The 19,999-nt window shown below is 41.3% G+C and overlaps 3 protein-coding genes across 3 annotated transcripts; all 3 read left to right on the forward strand.

Moving 5' to 3' along the window:
* The first annotated feature begins 3,843 nt into the window (after nucleotides 1–3,843).
* On the forward strand, nucleotides 3,844–7,231 carry LOC308298294 (membrane-spanning 4-domains subfamily A member 4A-like). Its single transcript, XM_080741862.1, has 7 exons — nucleotides 3,844–3,981; nucleotides 4,107–4,258; nucleotides 4,375–4,485; nucleotides 5,263–5,316; nucleotides 5,499–5,678; nucleotides 5,885–6,007; nucleotides 6,828–7,231. Exons 1-7 carry the CDS (start codon nucleotides 3,975–3,977, stop codon nucleotides 6,876–6,878), a joined length of 678 nt encoding a protein of 225 aa, XP_080597988.1. The 5' UTR covers nucleotides 3,844–3,974; the 3' UTR covers nucleotides 6,879–7,231.
* Nucleotides 7,232–8,331: 1,100 nt separating this feature from the next.
* On the forward strand, nucleotides 8,332–14,644 carry LOC308298291 (uncharacterized protein). The gene is made up of 7 exons (XM_080741859.1): nucleotides 8,332–8,450; nucleotides 9,473–9,621; nucleotides 9,720–9,830; nucleotides 10,230–10,283; nucleotides 10,411–10,614; nucleotides 11,215–11,337; nucleotides 13,662–14,644. Exons 1-7 carry the CDS (start codon nucleotides 8,435–8,437, stop codon nucleotides 13,710–13,712), a joined length of 708 nt encoding a protein of 235 aa, XP_080597985.1. The 5' UTR covers nucleotides 8,332–8,434; the 3' UTR covers nucleotides 13,713–14,644.
* A 298-nt stretch (nucleotides 14,645–14,942) lies between these two features.
* Nucleotides 14,943–19,656, forward strand: LOC308298258 (uncharacterized protein). The gene is made up of 7 exons (XM_080741819.1): nucleotides 14,943–15,128; nucleotides 15,737–15,858; nucleotides 15,963–16,076; nucleotides 16,753–16,806; nucleotides 16,934–17,146; nucleotides 17,569–17,691; nucleotides 18,596–19,656. Exons 1-7 carry the CDS (start codon nucleotides 15,122–15,124, stop codon nucleotides 18,632–18,634), a joined length of 672 nt encoding a protein of 223 aa, XP_080597945.1. The 5' UTR covers nucleotides 14,943–15,121; the 3' UTR covers nucleotides 18,635–19,656.
* Nucleotides 19,657–19,999: the final 343 nt, after the last annotated feature.

The following is a 19,999-nucleotide window of genomic DNA, read 5'->3' on the forward strand; positions in this document are numbered from 1 at the left end:
GTCTGTCTGTCTGTCTGCGTGTATGTAATCCGCGTATCTCGAGAACCGTTCGTCCCACCGGCTTCAGATTCGGCACGCGCGTTCTCCGCCGCGGCGCGGAGTGCAGTGCCCGGCCTCGACCCGACCCGACGCGCGTTTTTTCCGAAACGGCGCAAAACGTTCGGAATCTCCTTATGCGGAGCTGATTGTTGATTGTTGACATCAGGCTGTTCCGGAGGAAATCGGCGCAAGCGCTGACTCATTGTGACATCATTTCATAAAAGGCTCTGACATCGCGTACGCAACATGAGTCAACACAAAATGCCATGGTTATGTATCTCCATATATGGGCATATGGGCAGATCTCCATATGGGCTACATATATGGGCATATGGGCACTGCTGACTCATATGGGCAGATTGTTGACATCAGGCTGTTCCGGAGGAAATCGGCGCAAGCGCTGACTCATTGTGACATCATTTCATAAAAGGCTCTGACATCGCGTACGCAACATGAGTCAACACAAAATGCCATGGTTATGTATCTCCATATATGGGCATATGGGCAGATCTCCATATGGGCTACATATATGGGCATATGGGCACTGCTGACTCATATGGGCATAAAGGGGACACAGATATATGGGCATAAATGGACGTATCGGCACAAGGGCTGACTCATACAGAGATCTCCATATATGGGCATATGGGCAGATCTCCATATGGGCTACATATATGGGCATATGGGCAATCTGACATCACTTCTGCTGACTCACGGCGCAAAACGTTCGGAGGCTGTTCCGGAGGAAATCGACCCGACGCGCGTTTTTTCCGAAACGGCGCAAAACGTTCGGAATCTCCTTATGCGGAGCTGATTGTTGACATCAGGCTGTTCCGGAGGAAATCGGCGCAAGCGCTGACTCATTGTACTGCTGACTCATATGGGCATAAAGGGGACACAGATATATGGGCATAAATGGACGTATCGGCACAAGGGCTGACTCATACAGAGATCTCCATATATGGGCATATGGGCAGATCTCCATATGGGCTACATATATGGGCATATGGGCAATCTGACATCACTTCTGCTGACTCACGGCGCAAAACGTTCGGAGGCTGTTCCGGAGGAAATCGACCCGACGCACGTTTTTTCCGAAACGGCGCAAAACGTTCGGAATCTCCTTATGCGGAGCTGATTGTTGACATCAGGCTGTTCCGGAGGAAATCGGCGCAAGCGCTGACTCATTGTGACATCATTTCATAAAAGGCTCTGACATCGCGTACGCAACATGAGTCAACACAAAATGCCATGGTTATGTATCTCCATATATGGGCATATGGGCAGATCTCCATATGGGCTACACAGATATATGGGCATAAATGGACGTATCGGCACAAGGGCTGACTCATACAGAGATCTCCATATATGGGCATATGATATATGGGCATAAAATGAATGCCCCCATATATGGGCATAAAATGGATTGCAGACAGACAGATACAGATATCTCCATATATGGACATAAATGGACAGAGGCAAACAGATGGTCAAAGATCTCCATATATGGGCATAAAATGGACGCAGACAGACAGATACAGATATCTCCATATATGGGCATAAATGGACACAGGCAAACAGATGTTCAAAACGGGTCCTATGACCACAGGTATAATGAGGTTTGCATTAAAGGGGGAACCGGCACTGTGTCTGCAACACAGTTGGAGGCACAGACAGATACTCCATATATGGGCATAAAATGGACGCAGATAGACAGATATCTCCATATATGGGCATAAAATGGACCCAGAACTATAACTGCAGTGATCTCCATATATGGACATAAAATGGACGCCGACAGACAGACAGACAGATACAGATATCTCCATATATGGGCATAAATGGACACAGGCAGACAGATGGTCAAAACGGGTCCTATGAAAACAGGTATAATGGGGTTTGCATTAAAGGGCGGGGCATTCATTCCCTATTTACATTGTTCCGAGTTGGCCAGGTCGCCGACTAGACGCTGGGCCGCCCGAAGGGCGGCCCAGCTTCTAGTAATTTAAATGGGCAGAATTACGAAAAGCCAGCCTATTATGTGAGGAGAACGTTGCCAGCCTGTCCTCTTCCTACCCAAGATGCAATGCGCTTTCTTTTTCTATTTCTATTCTCTCTCTGATCCAGAGGATTAAACTAATTAAAACATATATTTTCGGGGGGAAATTACTGTTTTGCTATGTAATTACTGTACCTTTTTCTTCCCTTTTTATTAATATCACGTAGATGTGTTTTTTTTGGTACTTTATATAGCTGTAATGAGGCTATGAAGGAAAGAAAAATCCCATCCACTTCCACTATAAAAGAATCTGCAATAGTGATTCTGTCCCACTGGGATTAAACAAATTAAAACATATATTTTCAGGGAAACCCCCTGTTTTGCTACTGTACCTTTGTCTTCCCTTTTTATTAATATCACCTAGATGTTTTTCCTTTGGTACTTTATATAGCTGTAATGAGGCTATGAAAACATAAAAAAATCCCATTCACTGCCACTATAAAAACAATCTGCCCAGGGTCAAATGTCCCATCTAACATATAATTTTCGGAATGTCTGTCTGTCTGAGTGTCTGTCTGTCTGTCTGAAACCGCGTTTCTCATCAGTGGCTGGAGCAATTGATCTGAAATCGCATCACCATAAGCATATGAACACACCTGACATAACTGTGAAGCCCGTTTGTCACTTTCGCAAATCGTATGCTGTATATTTGCATTTTTATGGTGTATCTATATCTATTTAGCCTACAGTACCTTTTGCGACCACACATGTTAAGGGAGGGGCGCTGTTGTTCAGGCCATGCACAATCACACACAAAGCCACACACACACACACACACACACACACACACACACACACACACACACGGGGGGAGTGTGTGTGTGTGTGTGTGTGTGTGTGTGTGTGTGTGTGTGTGTGTGTGTGTGTGTGTGTGTGTGTGTTTTATATATATATGTATATTATGTTTTTAATACATGTACATTTTTACTTTTTTGGGAATGTTTTTTTTTTTTTTAATGTTTTGAAGTAATAATAATTCAAAACAAAATGTTGGAAACAAAAAATTAAAGGGACCCACTGTTTGGGAAACACTGCTGTAGGGTCACAAATCACTTGTTTTGTTAAGTTCTAAAGATCCTATTGTCCCTCCCTGGACTCAGAGGCTGATACCGTCGTCTGAACTTGCAATAGCACGTGTCAACCAGTAGGTGTCCTCCTGGCACAAGGGTCTACAATATTTCTCAACAGAGTATGCATGCAGGGCATTGCAGGCCAGAGACCACCTCCAACTACTGCAGACAGATGTGTGTGTGTGTGTGTGTGTGTGTGTGTGTGTGTGTGTGTGTGTGTGTGTGTGTGTGTGTGTGTGTGTGTGTGTGTGTGTGTGTGTGTGTGTGTGTGTGTGTGTTCTAGCCATGGAACAGGACAGGAATGTGTTGCATTATTGGGGCCACAGCGGGTCAAATTCCACTGACTAAAGCCCTTTGCACACAGGCGCGTTTAACCGCACGGATAAAACGGACAATATAATTTTTTGAAAAGAAAACAATGATTCTCTATGACCTCATGCACACCGGCTCCGAATTAGCCGTGCGACGAGTGGCTGCCGCCGTGCGTTTTTTTCTCGATCGAAACCAGTTCGATTCGTGCGTCTTGTCGCATGCGGTAAAAAACTCATCACTCCTTTATGACTCCTTTTTGGATCCGCAGCGCTGATTCCGCACAGCCTTGCACACCAAATCCAATGCATTTTATTCATGCCGCAAACGAAAAAAAAACGCAACTGTCCTGTGTGCAAAGGGCTTAAAAGGGGGTGGGATTGACTCCAAACATAACGGGGAGATCCAGAGTTTGGGTGTAGAGTTTGGGGTCGTTGTGTAAACTTCCACAGCTCCTTAGTCCTTAACTTATAATAAACAACAACGATCTTGAAACAATGGCAGGTAAGAAACACTTTCCTATCGTCTCGTCATCATCTCTTTTGTTCGGAATCAGAAAAAGAAATGGGTTATGCTTTGATGTATACCAAATGATATGCTATAAAATGACACGAACGTTGAATTTGTAGACGACGAGGCAGCTATGGGGACAGAAAGCAGCCCGTCCCAGTTTACTGGACAAGGGACTCGACAACAACAGGATCCCCTCGTCGCTGTCACCTTCCAGAAGGACCCCAACCGCAAACAGAAGTTCCTGGAGGCAGAACCCAAAGCTTTAGGGGTACCTTACCGTTTTGAAATCGCAAAACCAAATCTGTACAATTATTGTCTTCTAATGTTTTGAAATCGCAACCACATGTACAATTATTGTCTTCTAATGTTGTCTTATTTTGAAAGATCGCTCAGATTGGACTGTGTGTTTATCAAATCACCTGGATTTGTGTGTCTCATTCCAATGATCTGGCTGACCCTACAGGGAGCATAGTTCACATCATTCTAAACCTCCTGGTAAGTGCTTTACTAATATAACAATATATTATCAATAATAATATGCTGTGTACAAAATGATGCATTTGTACACTCATTTAAGTCTATATATTTAAATCAACACAGAGGGGTTTACTGTGTGATGATAATATTGTTTAATCACTGAAAGGACAACTTTCGTTTTTTACAACACAGGTTCATATTTTAGATTGTAATTAAAGAATATAAAAGATGAGTGTTAAAATTATTTCATTGACTTCTTTCTATTGTTTTAGAGATTCTTATTTCAGTGGTTGGGGGCATGCGTACAAGTGGCTAAATATGTAATTTTACACAGAATAAGCCCCATTCCCAAGAAAGAACGCAACCTTTCATGGTTGGATGTGACTTAAAGAAACTGCTGGCTTATTGTGTCTAAAAAGACATATTTAGCCACTTGTATGCATGCCCCCATGCGTACGCACGCATGCCCCACATTTTAGCACGGTAAACGTGAAAAAACAATAGATTAGAACGAAGCAAATGAAAACATTTTAACACTCATCTTCTCTTTTCTCTAATTACAATCTAAAATATGAACCCTTGTTGTAAAAAAAAAACAAAGTTGTCCTTTAAGCCCTATTTTATATTTGTTGTACACAAATAGCCAATGATACAAGCTGACAATGTGTCAGATGTTAGCTTTATATCTATAATAATGACATGCCCAAAATAGAGATGCCAGATCATTGTGAAACTTACCTGGCTTTACACTGTTGAAACGGCGTTGTCAATGTTGTTTACTGTGCTTTTTTACAGGTGATAATAGCTGGGAGTCTCGCCATATCAGCAAGGAACCTCCACCTCCCTACTGTAAGTAGGTCCTACTACAGTACCTCCAATTTAAATGCCTGGCATAGTGTATGGATGGGAAACAAAACAAACAGTATACAATCTACACCTCCATTTGATTTTGTGTACACAGAAAAATATAACATTATTTAAATTAAATCATTTTTCTTTACTTTTTTTTTGTGTATTAATCTTTCCATCAGCTCAAGGCATGTCTGGGCATGCAGGTGTTGGCCTGTTTTGCATCCCTATCAAATGCTCTCGGAATATATTCATTTCCTGATCACTTGGACTGCTTTGACTGGGATCTATACTATCATAATGACACTACATGGGAACAGTGGCAACAAAGTGAAGATTACATCGGCTGCCATCAAGTTCAAGTGAGCCCCCCCCCCCCCCCCCCCCCCCACACACACACACACACACACACACACACACACACACACAGACAGAGTTATCCTTTTATCATCATACACATGACACTAAACATAGAATAGAGTGATGTATAAGATGGTTAACAGTACTTGGTTGGAGTGAAAGTCCTGCTACAGCACAGCACACATAATGGTGTTTTTGCTCCCAACAGACTGGCCTCAGTCACCTCGACGCCGGGTTCCTTCTCATCCAGGCTGCTTTGGTGGCCATCTCCTGCACGCTAGCTTCCTACTGCTGCAAGGTGGTCAACTGCTGCTCTCCAGCCTCCAAGATGGTAAACATCATACAGGGAGTTAGTGCACTCCAATTAAGTGGGACCATGAAGGATATTTGTAAAAGGAGCTAAAACATTCATAAGGCAGCATGACTCATCAATTCACCAGCTGTGTTTCTACAGGAAACATTACTGCGTAAAAGATTAACATATTTTGCCAGCATGGGCAATGGGAGTCATTCCCAGATGCCCGATGGTTTAGTAATGTGACCATCATTCAGTATATAGAAGTGGTGTGTTCTAGATTTTTTAGTAGGGATATGGCTATGGCATTTTCAATGGATGAAATGGTTATTCTTCACCCATTTACTCACCAATGGCAGGGGAAACCATGTCTTGCTCAAGGACACTTTTGAACCTGGAACCTTCAGATTCCAAGACGTCTGTTCTTTTTTATATATATGTTTTTTGGGGGGCTTTAATGCCTTTATTCATAGGACAGTATAGACTGACATGAAATGGGGAGAGAGACGGGGAGGGACACGCAAAGGTAGTCGGGAATTGAACCAGCGACACGCTGTCAGGCTACACTGAGCCTATGTGGTATGCTCCTGGACCGGTAGGCCAGCAGGCGCCCCCCAAGACGTCTGTTCTACCTCCTCCGCAACTACTACCCTATATAATCTAGAATGACCATGAGTAGGGCCTAAATATTACAAATTAAAAGGTGTTTTAAAAATCAAGTTACATTTAACCAACGTTGGGGAATACATGACATGGCACATGTTAACTACATTTAGGCCTATGTACTGCAGGTAACCTACTGCCACCAACCTGGCGATGAAAAAATGACAAACCTTTTGATGTTTTCCTTCTGCAGCCGGTGATCACAGTAGCTACAAGCCTCTCCTCTCCTGCTCTCCAGCAATGAGACTAGACCCTGCATGAGGGCAATACCAGAGACCTTCTCGCCATGGCAGCGCAACAGGGCTGAAAATGGAGGAACATCCCATGGACTCAAAGATACCTCAGTTTTAGAAATATCATTGAAGGAACAAGCAGCTCCCTTGTCTATATCAAAGGTTCCCAAACTTTTCAGGCTGCGACCCCCCATAATAATCATAGCCTATTTGAACCGTGGAACCCCCACCCTGACAAGCACTTGGAATGTTGGAGTTTTAAGGCATTAAATTTAGTTTGACTCGGTTCCACAGAAAGGTATACTGAAAATAGCAGATTTACAAGCAATGCCTCGCATGCATCCCTGTAGATCGGCTATTTTTGCCTCTGCCTTAATATTTGTCAATTTGGCCCATGTTTGATTTCTTTTTATATATATATATATATATATATATATATATATATATATATATATATATATATATATATATATATATAGTGGCCTATAGTTTGTTAGTTACTTTTGACATAGTTGGTCTTATTATTAGTTTGTTGTTTTTTTCCCCTTTTCTTTTTCTTTCTTTCTTTCTTTCTTTCTTTCTTTCTTTCTTTCTTTCATTTATTTATTTTTACAGTTTAGAGGTATTAAAAGGTCTTTAAAAAGTAAGTAGGCCTACATTTTCACTTTAGAAATATGCAGATGCCCTGGATACACTTATGCTGTATGGTGGTTTGTTTACAAGTGTTGAGCGTGTTGAGTGAGAAAACAATGTTGCACATTAAGCTATTAATCAATTTGGAAATAGTTTGGGAACCACTGACCAACCAACACATCAGAAACAAAGCTTTCCAACAAGCCTTATAAATCATATGTAGGCCTATGGGCTACTGTAAGTGCTCTGCAGGTTTGGAAGTTTGAAACAAGTTTGAAACTTAATAAGGCCTATGCCATTTGTGCTGTAACATAAACATCACACTACTAACATGTGTCTGGAAACATTGCAAATGTTGGATACATAACATTGGAATTGTATAGCACACATTATGGCACTACAAATAGCCTATATTAACATGTAAAGCATAGGCCTACATACAGGCTACAATAAAAATATCATATTTTGGATGTATTGTTCGTCTTTAGTGCATGGACTATATATGGTATTTGGACCATATATGTGTGTGTATGGACCATATTTGGATCATACACACACACACACACACATGCACACATATGTGTGCGTGTGTGTGTGTGTGTGTGTGTGTGCGTGTATGGCACATAGCCCAGCAACAACAAAGACAGCATTCTCTTCATCGTTGTTTCCCTTGCGCCTTTCGTTTTTTCTCTCTTTTCTTTACAGCTGGTCAAATCGTTTCACAGAATGTGGTTTTGATTCTTCGCAGAGGGACAGGAAATGTGTTGTAATATTGGGGCTGTTCGTCTCTACGAGTCAAGATCCCCTGACAAAAATGGGGAGGGATTTACTGACTCCAAACATAACGGAGAGATCCGGAGTTCTGGGGCGTTGGTGTAAACTTTGTTTATAGTTGTAGCTTGTAAACAACTAGGCCTACAGTCTCTCTGCGGGAATGGAAAGCATGTCAGGTAAGAAACACTTTTGTCTATTGTCTCACTCTCATGTAGCCTACCAGTGAACCTAGCCCTGAAACATGACGGTCGGTCGTGAGATACGACTGTCATGTTTCATGTTTCATCTTGTCATGCAAACTTATAATAAAGTCTTCAATCAACCAATCTATCATCTGTTTAGTTTGGGAAGAGGAAATCCTATAGACATTATTTGCCTAGGTCTACTAAAAGTATAAAGTAGCCTACTTGTTATGGAGAATGTGTCATTTCAAGTTTTCATATGTATACAAATCTTTTGAAAATAGCAGATCTACAAGCTCACAATGTGTTGCGTAGCGATGCACTGTGAGCTTGTAGATAGGCTGTTTTCAAATGACAAATTGTATATAGGGCTGAAGTGGTTCATGTATGTTTTGTAAATTGTAGTAATAGTCGAAATCTACAAAGTAACAATAACTGAAGTTTTCAAATAGAGTAAAAGTACAACATTTGCCTCTGAGATATAGTGGAGTAGAAGTAGCCTACTGAAGTAAAGTACTGTACAAATACCTCAATATTGTACTTAAGTACAGCTACTTTACATCACTGACCCATGCCTATGCACATTTGCTAAATATTCCAAAATGACGTTTAGACTAGAGTTCCCAAATTCTGCCCGAACCTGACCATACCCGAACCCGACCCGATATTTAGGGTAGGGTAAGGCGTAGGGCCTAAAATGTATGCTAATTAGTCGGGCCAGGTAGGGCCTCGGGCACAATGAAAACATTTAATATATATATTTGTTTTATTATTTTATTACTTTTACTCTGTGATAGAGTAATGAGAACCTGACCATACCCGAACCCGACCCGACATTTAGGGTAGGGTAGGGTCTAAAATGTATGCTAACTAGTGGGGCCGGGTAGGGCCTCGGGCCGACCCAGTTAGGACCCAGTTAGGACCGGGCCTTAATTTTCAGGCCCGTTGAGAACTCTAGTTTAGACATGAAGCTGCGCTCTAACCTATAAATTATAATGCACATGTTGAATTTGTAGACGACGAGGCAGCTATGGGGACAGAAAGCAGCCCACCCCAGTGTACTGGACAAGGGACTCAACAACAGGATCCACTCGTCGCTGTCACCTTCCAGAGGGACCCCAACCGCAAGCAGAAGTTCCTGGAGGCAGAACCCAAAGCTTTAGGGGTACCTACATAGCACCTATATATCTACCTATAGTACCACTTTACAGCTATTGAACCATGGAAGTTTTGAAACCAAATGTCAACGTCTTCTTTTGCTAGATCACTCAGATTGGGCTGTGTGTTTATCAAATCACCTGCTTAGGCGTGGCTTTAACCAGTCACACGGCTGTTACAGAACTCTCTGTAATCCTCGTCATTCTAAACCTCCCGGTAAGTGTTTATTTTTATTTTTAAATAAGAATACAAATTATAATAAAATACACACTACTTAGGCCGCCGGTAAATGTTTCCCTATGTGACAACCCTGTAGTGTAGGGTGTGCCATCTGCTATTCTAGGCACACCACCCCCCTTTGAACACATATTTATGCAAAGGAATGAATATAATTTAGCTTGTTTAACCACATTCAACCTGTATTTTGGATATGCCATTAAAGTGTAAACTTTAAAAAAGGAAGAATAAATGTGTGTGTGTGTGTGTGTGTGTGTGTGTGTGTGTGTGTGTGAGTGTGTGTGTGTGTGTGTTACATTTGAAATGTTAAAGTTTTACATTTTTAAGTGGCTATAGTGAAACTGACCTGGCATTTTAATTTCCTTGTGCTTTTTACAGGGGATAATAGCTGGGAGCCTCGCCATAGCAGCACAGAACCTCCACCTCCCTACTGTAAGTTCTTCTAGTTGACCTCCAACATAAATGCCTGCATGACATGGTCGGACAAAAACAAAACAATCAAATCCAATTACATTTGTCAAATAATCAAATTAAAAATGTTTCCTCTGTTTTCTATCAGCTCAAGGCTTGTCTGGGCATGCAGGTGTTGGCCTCTTTTGCAACCATTATAAATGCGCTCCTCAGTGCAGGTGGCATGATGGCTGGTCAGCCTCACCCAGTCTGCTGGGACTGGTCTGTGCATTATGACAACGGAACTACAGTGGAAGTAACATGGGAAGAATGGAAAAAATCTAAAGAATACGTCACCTGCCGTCACCTTAGGGTGAGGTCCACCACTTATTAGTATTATGTTATTAATATTATTATTATATATTTAGAAAGCCTTCCATGCAACTTGAAAAGGAGTTTTCAGATCTCATCGTCTCACTATGTTTGCTTATTGTCCCATCAATGTCTGTTGACTGTTCAAATCATAGATTTAGAGCACTATCATCAGTGTAAATAAATGCTTTTTTGTTTGTTTACAAACGATCTTTGCTAATGATACGTTGGATTCATGTTAATATGTCTCAGACATTAGAATTCTTAGGGAAAAATAAAGAATTACACTCAAATTTGTCACCTCACCCTAAAGAATTGGGATTTAGGTTGAAAATCAGCAATGTTTTCCTTTAAAGCACAGAGAGCCAGAGCAATAATTGTATTGTATTATTATTATGCACATGACTATAAAGTTACAGTGAGCAGGATGGTAAGCGGTATTTGGTCAGAGTGCAGGGGTGTCGCACCACATTCTGGGCCCTGGGTGCTTTAACTATTGAAAAATAGCAGATATACAAGCTCACCGCGCGGCACCGAGTGCCACGTGACACCTTCCCCCCGCCCCTGCCTGCACACATAATGGTGTTTTTGTTGCCAACAGCTGGGCTACACTCACCTCTACGCCGGGTTCCTTCTCATCCAGGCTGCTTTGGTGGCCATCTCCTGCACGCTCGCTTCCTACTGCTGCAAGGTGGTCAACTGCTGCTCACCAGCCTCCAAAATGGTAAACATCATAGAGGGAGTTAAAGAGGTGGTGCCATAGTTTTGTACTTTTTCTGTTTTTCATGTGTCTAGGAGGTTGAAAGTACTTCATTAGACCCCCTGGTGTGGTATTTATGAGAAATGATGTATTCTCTTGGTATTTGTTTGTTTTCTCTTGGAGGCTGCCACCTTGTGGTCAAAAGTGTCAGTTAAAAAACACAAGATACTAAGTATTTCACAGTATCAACTCCTCCCCTAATTACCATTCACCCAACACTGTGGGGTGTGGCTAACTTCAGCTGGGTCACCACCCACCATGACATCCATGCATACTTAATGAACTGGGGCTGTGGCCACATAAGAACCCAATTTTAACTCTTTCTGTATACTTTTTTGGAAAAAATCTTCCTCCTAGTATAATCATAATACCTGATAATCATGTTTTAGAGGGGGGAAAAATCATGGCACCACCTCTTTAAGTGCACTCCAATTAAGTGGAACCATGAAGGATATTTGTAGAAGGAGCTAAAACAGGGGTCTTCAACGTTTTCAGACCAAGGACCCCTTTGCTGAGAGAGAGAGAGAGAGAAAGCAGGGACCCCCACCACGTATTGTATAAAATTGTGTTGCTGATTAAACTTTTCATAGATTTCTGAGACAGCTTAGACTTGTTTGACAGCAATATCATCAGTGTAGGTTGTTGGTTTAATGTGTATTTTTAGACATTGAACGACTTGAACCGTCAATACTTAGTCTGCTTTTCTTTTCACTCTACAACAACCCTCTTTGCCAAGAATAGCTGATCTACAAGCTCACAACGCCTCGCAGCGCGATTATGTTCCACACAGAATAGGGATATGGGTTCAAGTGGTTAGTGTAGAAAAAGTTCTTATCACACAAAGATTTGGAGGACCCCCTGTGGTAACTCTGAGGACCCCCTAGGGGTCCGGACCCCCTGTTGAAGACCCCTGAGCTAAAACATCCATAGGGCAGCGTGACTCATCAATTCACCAGCTGTGTTTCTCCAGAATACCAGCACATTACTGCATTAAAAAAAGTATTTTGCCAGCATTGCCAATGGGAGAGTCATTCCCAGATGCCCAATGGTACAGTAATGTGACCATCATTCAGAATCAGTGCACATTCCCACCGTATAGGCCTACACCTAAATTAAAGTAAATTGTAGGAAGGAATTTCAAGTGAGTGGGAACAGTGTTATAATGATTCATAATGGTAAACGGACAGCATTTACACTATAGTATATAGAAGTGGTGTGTTCTCGATGTTTTCATAGGGATACGATAATCTACCTGTGCGTGGTCGTGGAGATACGCTACTGCTAGTTAGTAGAGGGCTACGCTTTCTTTAAAGAATCTGCACATCATACTACCAGTAAGACTCCCTAATCGGGAGATAAGCGACCGTCAGGTCACAGTATACACAAAGAGGCCTGTAAGTGGCATTGGTTCGACCCACAAGTTTGTACGACAAACAGTTGATGAGTAAAGCCAAATAAAGTTTCGGGCCAATCAGAGGAGGGGGCGGGGCAAAGGTAAACCAATGAAGGTGAAGGACTGTTGGAGCAGCAGGAGTCGGTGGACCCCGGGAATTCCCCGTGAGTAGCCCAGTTGGGGTGTTGATTTGGTCATTTTTGCACTATTTGGCGGCGGTGGCAGGGGGTCCGTGGAGGTCTGGGGGTCCTGAAGGTTGTGGTTTGGCAGGCAAGGAGTGTGTGTGGAAAATTTCACATGGATTGGGGCAACGATGGCGTAGATATGACAAAGTGTGACGTGACGTGACGTGACGTGACAGACTGACAGACGGACGGACTGACAGACAGCCGGTGGAGGTTTTGATAGTAAATGTGACCTGACGGTCGCAATAAAGCGTAACACAGTAGAGTAGAACATACCACGATAGTCCTTTGTAGTCTTTCTGACCTTTCAAAGCGGTTTACAATGTACTTCACATTCACCCATTCACACACCGATGGCGGGGTAAACCATGCAAGGTACCAACCCGCTCATCGGGAGCAGTTAGTGTCTTGCTCAAGGACAATTTTGACACTTAGCTCGGAGGAGCCCGGATTTAACCTGAAACCTTCAGATTCCAAGACTTCTGTTCTACCTCGTCCTCCGCTACTACCACCCTATATGATCTAGAATGACCATGAGTAAATAATACAAATTAAAATATATTTTAAAAATCAAGTTACATTTAATCAACGTTGTTGAATACATGACATGGCACATGTTAACTACATTTTGTAGGCCTACTGCAGGTAACCTACTGCCACAAACCTGGCAATGAAAAAATGCCAAACCTTTTGATGTTTTCCTTCCGCAGCCGGTGATCACAGTAGCTACAAGCCTCTCCTCTCCTGCTCTCCAGCAATGAGACTAGACCCTGCATGAGGGCAATACCAGAGACCTTCTAGCCATGGCAGCGCAACAGGGCTGGAAATGGAGGAACATCCCATGGACTCAAAGATACCTCAGTTTTAGCAGCTCCCCTGTCTATATCAAGGGTTCCCAAACTTTTCAGGCTGCGACCCCGCAAAACAATCATAGCCTATTTGAACCAGGGAACCCCCACCCTGACAAGCAATTGACATTTTTGGAGTTGAGGCATTACATTTAGTTTGACTCGGTTCCACAGAAAAATGTACTGAAAATAGCAGATTTACAAGCAACGCCTCGCATGCATCCCTGTAGATCGGCTATTTTTGCTCCTGCCTTAATATTTGACAATTTGGCCCATGTTTGATTTTTTTTATATATAGTGGCCTATAGTTTGTTAGTTACCTTTCTCTTTTTTTTGTACAGTTTTTTAGAGGTATTAAAAGGTCTTTAAAAAGTCAGTACATTTTCAGTTTAGAAATGTGCAGATGCCCTGGATACACTTATGCTGTATGGTGGTTTGTTTACAAGTGTTGAGTGAGAAAACAATGTTGCACATTAAGCTAATCAATTTGGGAATAGTTTGGATCAGAAACAAAGCTTTCCAACAAGCCTTATAAATCATGTGTAGGCCTATAGGCTACTGTAAGTGCTCTGCAGGTTTGGAAGTTTGAAACAAGTTTGAAACTTAATAAGGCCTATGATGCCATTTGTGCTGTAACTGTTTGTTTCTATGTTTTAATATAGGCCTATGCCTATATTATTTAGTCATGAAGCAAAGAGAGGGGAAACATAAACATCACACTACTATCATGTGTCTGGAAACATTGCAAATGTTGGATTCATAACATTGGAATTGTATAGCACACATTATGGCACTACAAATAGCCTACAGTATATTAACATGTAAAGAATAGGCCTACAGGCTACAATAAAAATTGTATTTTGGATGTATTGTTCGTCTCTATATATGGTATTTGGACCATATATGTGTGTGTATGGACCATATTTGGATCATACACACACGTGCGTGCGTGCGTGTGTGTGTGTGTGCGTGTATGGCACATAGCCAAGCAACAACAAAGACAGCATTCTCTCCATCATTATTTTGCCTTTTCCCTTGCGCCTTTCTTTTTTTCTCTCTTTCTTTTTCTTTGCCGCTGGTCAAATCGTTTCACAGAATGTGGTTTTGATTCTTCGCAGAGGGACAGGAAATGGGTACAGGAAATGTGATGTAATATTGGGGCTGTACGTCTCTACGAGTCAAGATCCCCTTACAAAAATGGGTTGGGATTGACTGGCTGACTCCACACATAACGGAGAGATCCGGAGTTCTGGGGTGTTGGTCTAAACTTTGTTTATAGGTGTAGCTTGTAAACAACTACAGTCTGTCTGGGACTGGAAAGCATGTCAGGTAAGAAACACTTTTTGTCTATTGTCTCAGTCTCATAATGTAGCCTACCAGTGAACTTAGCACTGAAACATGACAGTCATGTTTCATGTTTTTTTTCATGCAAACTTATTATGAAGTCTTCAATCAACCAATCTATCATACGTTTAGTTTGGGAAGAGGAAATCCTATAGACATTATTTGCCTAGGTCTACTAAAAGTATAACGTAGTCTACTCGTAGAATATGTGTCATTTCAAGTTTTCATATGTATAAAAATCTTTTGAAAATAGCAGATCCACAAGCTCACAATGTGTTGCGTACTGATGCACTGTGAGCTTGTAGATCTGTTTTCACTAATGTACTAATAATCCAAATCTACAAAGTAACTAGTAACTAAAGTTTTCAAATAGAGTAAAAGTACAATATTTGCTGTAGTGGAGTAGAAGTAGCCTACTCAAGTAAAGTACAAATACCTCAAAATTGTACTTAATTACAGTACTTAAGTAAATAGCTACTTTACATCAATGCAAATTTGCTAAATATTCAAAAATTACGTTTAGACACGAAGCTGCGCTCTATAGGCTTTTGCAGTGTAACCTATAAATTATAATGCACATGTTGAATTTGTAGACAACGAGGCAGCTATGGGGACAGAAAGCAGCCCATCCCAGTGTACTGGACAAGGGACTCAACAACAGAAGAACCCCAACCCCAAGCAGAAGTTCCTAGAGGGAGAACCCAAAGCTTTAGGGGTACCTACCCAGCATCCACCTACCTAGTATCTACCTAGTAACACTAGGTATATATGAAATATCAACCAAATGTATTTTTTTAATTTCATGTCTTCTTTTGCTAGATCACTCAGATTGGGCTGTGTGTTTATCAAATCGCCTGGTACATGGGTGTGGCTTTAGCCAGTCGCCTTTCTATGGCACCTTTCTCTGTATTCTTCCTCATTCTAACCGTTCCGGTAAGTGTTTTTTAATTTTTTAAATAAGAATACATTTTTTAATAATACACACCACTTAGGCCGACGGTTTGTGTGCATTATAAATGTTTCCCTATATGCCAACCCTGTAGTGTAGGGTGTGCCACCTGCTCTTCTAGGGAAGAAGTATGTATGTATGCATAATATATATATATATATATATATATATATATATGGGCTGGGATGCGATTAAAAATTTTAATCTAATTAATCACAGGCTCTGTGATTAATTAATCGCAATTAATCGCACATCGATATTTGACCTGAGAAGCATTTTTTTTCAAGTAAAACACATTTTGTTGTACAAGTGAATCAATGAGTGAGTTTTTTAAATCAAAATTTCGCATCCACTGGGCCAAGCAAATTAAGCGCTCTGATCGGCTACTGCTCCCTTTGCGTTTGTTGTCTCTTCTTGGTTGGTGCATCGCTATGATCGGTATGCCCGAAACTGAAGGTTCTGTATTGCAAAAACTAAGTGCGATTAAAATGCGTAACATTTTTTAATCGTGTTAATTTTCTGTAATTAATTAATCGCAATTAATCAGTTAAAGTCCCAGCCTTAATATATATATAACATTTGAAATGTTAAAGTTTTACATTTTTAAGTGGCTATAGTGAAACTGACCTAGCATTTTAATTTTCCTTGTGCTTTTTACAGGGGATAATAGCTGGGAGCCTCGCCATAGCAGCACAGAACCTCCACCTCCCTACTGTAAGTTGTTCTAGTTGACCTCCAACATAAATGCCTGCATGATATGGTCGGACAAAAACAAAACAATCAAATTCAAGTACATTTGTCAAATAATCAAATAAAAAAAAATTCCTCTGTTTTCTATCAGATCAAGGCTTGTCTGGGCATGCAGGTTTTGGCCTCTCTTGCAACCGTTCTACATGGGTTCCTCGGTGCAATGGACGTGATGGCTGGTTACCCACACGACGCCTGCTTGGACTGGTTTGAGCAGTATGACAACGGAACTACAATGGAAGTAACTTTGGAACTATGGAAATATTCAAAATATTCTGAAGAATACACCACCTGCCTTCACCTTAGGGTGAGGTCCACCACTTATTAGTATTATATTATTACTATTATTATATATTTAGAAAGCCTTCCATGCAACTTGGTAAGGGTTTTTTCAAATCTCATCATCTCACTATGTTTGCTTATTGTCCCATCAATGTCTGTTGACTGTCCAAATCATAGATTTAGAGCACTATCATCAGTGTTGTGTAAATAGATGCTTTTGTGTTTGTTTACAAATTATCTTTGCTAATAATAGGATTCATGTTAATGTGTCTCAGACATTAGAATTCTTAGGGAAAAATAAAGAATTAGCCAGAGCAAGAATTGTATTGTATTATTATTAGTATTATGCAAATGACTATAAAGTTACAGTGAGCAGTGTAGGATGGTCAACAGTATTTGGTCAGAGTGCAGTCCCTGCTCACATAATGGTGTTTTTGTTGCCAACAGCTGGGCTACACTCACCTCTACGCCGGGTTCTTTCTCATCCGGGCTGCTTTGGTGGTCATCTCCTGCACGCTCGCTATCTACTGCTGCAAGGTGGTCAACTGCTGCTCACCAGCCTCCAAGATGGTAAACATACATACTATAATACTAGTAAGATGCCTCAGGGCGACATGCAGCAAGGTCGCGCCATGTCTTGGCCATCTGGCCAGTGATGTATCGGACCAGTTACCCATATATGGAAAACCAGATCCATGTACTGTACCTGTATATGGAGATATGCTGTGAGAGTCCAAACATGCTTGCTCAGTTATTCGTTACAGTGTATGTGAAATGTCTATGTCTATGACATCATCTGACATCATACATATACAATCCCTTTCATGCCCATACATGGAGATCCCTGTCTTTAGAACCAGCCATACATATATGGGCTCTCTTTGCTATGGATTCTGTTAGTGTGGTATGTGGCCTCCATATATGGGCATTCCCATATGAAGTCCTGTTAGATATGGGCTTGCTTAATATTGATGACATCAGGGATCTCCTTGTATGGGCATAACAGGGATTATTTTAGTGTGGTATGTGGCTAATGTGGCCTCCATAATATATGGGCATTCCCATATGAAGTCCTGTTAGATATGGGCTTAATAATGATGACATCAGGCATCTCCATGTAATGGGCATAAAAGGGATTCTGTGGTAGGGTAGCGTGATATTGACAAAATATACCTGCTTTCAAAATCAACATTCCCACTGGATAATTTCAAGGCATTTCAAGTAAGGGGGAAGGGGTTTATAATGAATCATAATCTAGAATGACCATGAGTAAATAATGGCAAAATATTTATTTAAAACCAACTTACATCAATCAATGTTAGATGGCACGTTATTGACATGGCACATGCCTCCTCTGTTTTATTGGGCAGCACTGCACCACTGAGTACACTTATGTATTGCAGTTAACCTACTGCCACCAAAGAAGCAATAAATGACAAACTTTTACAGTGTCCTTGATGTTTTCTTTCCTCAGCCGGTGATCACAGTACACGCCTCTCCTGCTCAGCAATGAGACTGCATGAGGGCAACGGAGACCTTTAGCCATGGCTGAAGATTGAGGAACATATTCCATGGACCTTGGACGGACAAAGATGCCTCAGAAATATTATTGATTAGTAGTATCAAATACAGTGATATTTGTCACAGCGGAACTAGCTCCCCTGTCTAGACTTTATACCTACCCCTAACAATAAGAGATTGTTCGTCATTTCCATCGTTCAAGTATCCACGAGTTTCCAACGCCCCATAGTGCATTGCGCAGACGTCTGCACCGAGCTTCCGCCGCCGATTTACAAGCTCACAATGGGTTGCATCTGCGACGCGACGTGAGCTTGTATGTCTGCTGTTAAACCCGGAAGTTTGGTCCTGATAGTCTCCAGTAAACTCCCAGGGAAACTTGTGGATAACCTAAAGAAATGGTTACTTGACAATCAAACGTGTGACAATGTATAGTCTTAATAGTCCTAATAGTATCGTTTTTAATTATCCTTTTACTAATATAGGGTTCTTACTGGTGGAATAGTATAGTACTTGTATGTAGGTGTTCTAAATGCCTTCCCTTGATGTAAGGTTACTGTTGTTGGTATGTGTTGTGATGTCTTGTTTTTGTCTTCATGTGGGGACTACGGATGTAATTTAGCATTCTTGCTAAATCCGGTGTATTTACATTGCATTTATGTAGTGTTCATTAATATGCATTGTCCCGTCTAAATAAATAAAGTAAAGTAATAACCAACCAACGCAGAAACAATGCTTTCCAACAAGCCTTGTAAATCCTTATGTGAGCTCTCTGCAGGTTGCTTGGGTGTTTGAAACACTAGGACTTATACTGTAAAGTGTTCATATAGGCATACAGGTTATATAGGCCCTAATTATTTAACCATGAAGCAAAGAAAGTAGAAATATCACCCCTTTATTACAACAGTAACCTTGACTGTTCATGGTGCAATGTGGTTCTGGAAAAAACAATATATTGGAAATGTATCACATACTGTACATTACAGCTACTAATACTACACTAACATGCAGGGGTGTCACACCAAATTCTGGGCCCTGGGTACAAGGATTCACTGCGGGCCCCCCATGAATGTTAACTATTGAAAAATAGCAGATATACAAGCTCACAACGCAGCACCGAGTGCCGCGCTGCGCGCTTGTAGATCTGCTATTTTTGAAAAATCTTGAAAATGTGTGCCAAGAAACCTATGTTTTCATGTCAGTGATGCTCAAAATATTTAGTTCCAGGGACCCCCACAGAAGCAAAATTTGAGTTACAAATGTTCACTTAAAAAATACATATATTCAAAGATTTGCACACATTTTCACGACTTTTCAAAAATAGCAGATCTACAAGCTCGCAGCGCGCTGTGAGCTTGTA

Source organism: Nannobrachium achirus (genome assembly GCF_963921795.1).
Source record: "Nannobrachium achirus genome assembly, chromosome: 14".
In the NCBI taxonomy this organism is placed as follows: domain Eukaryota; kingdom Metazoa; phylum Chordata; class Actinopteri; order Myctophiformes; family Myctophidae; genus Nannobrachium; species Nannobrachium achirus.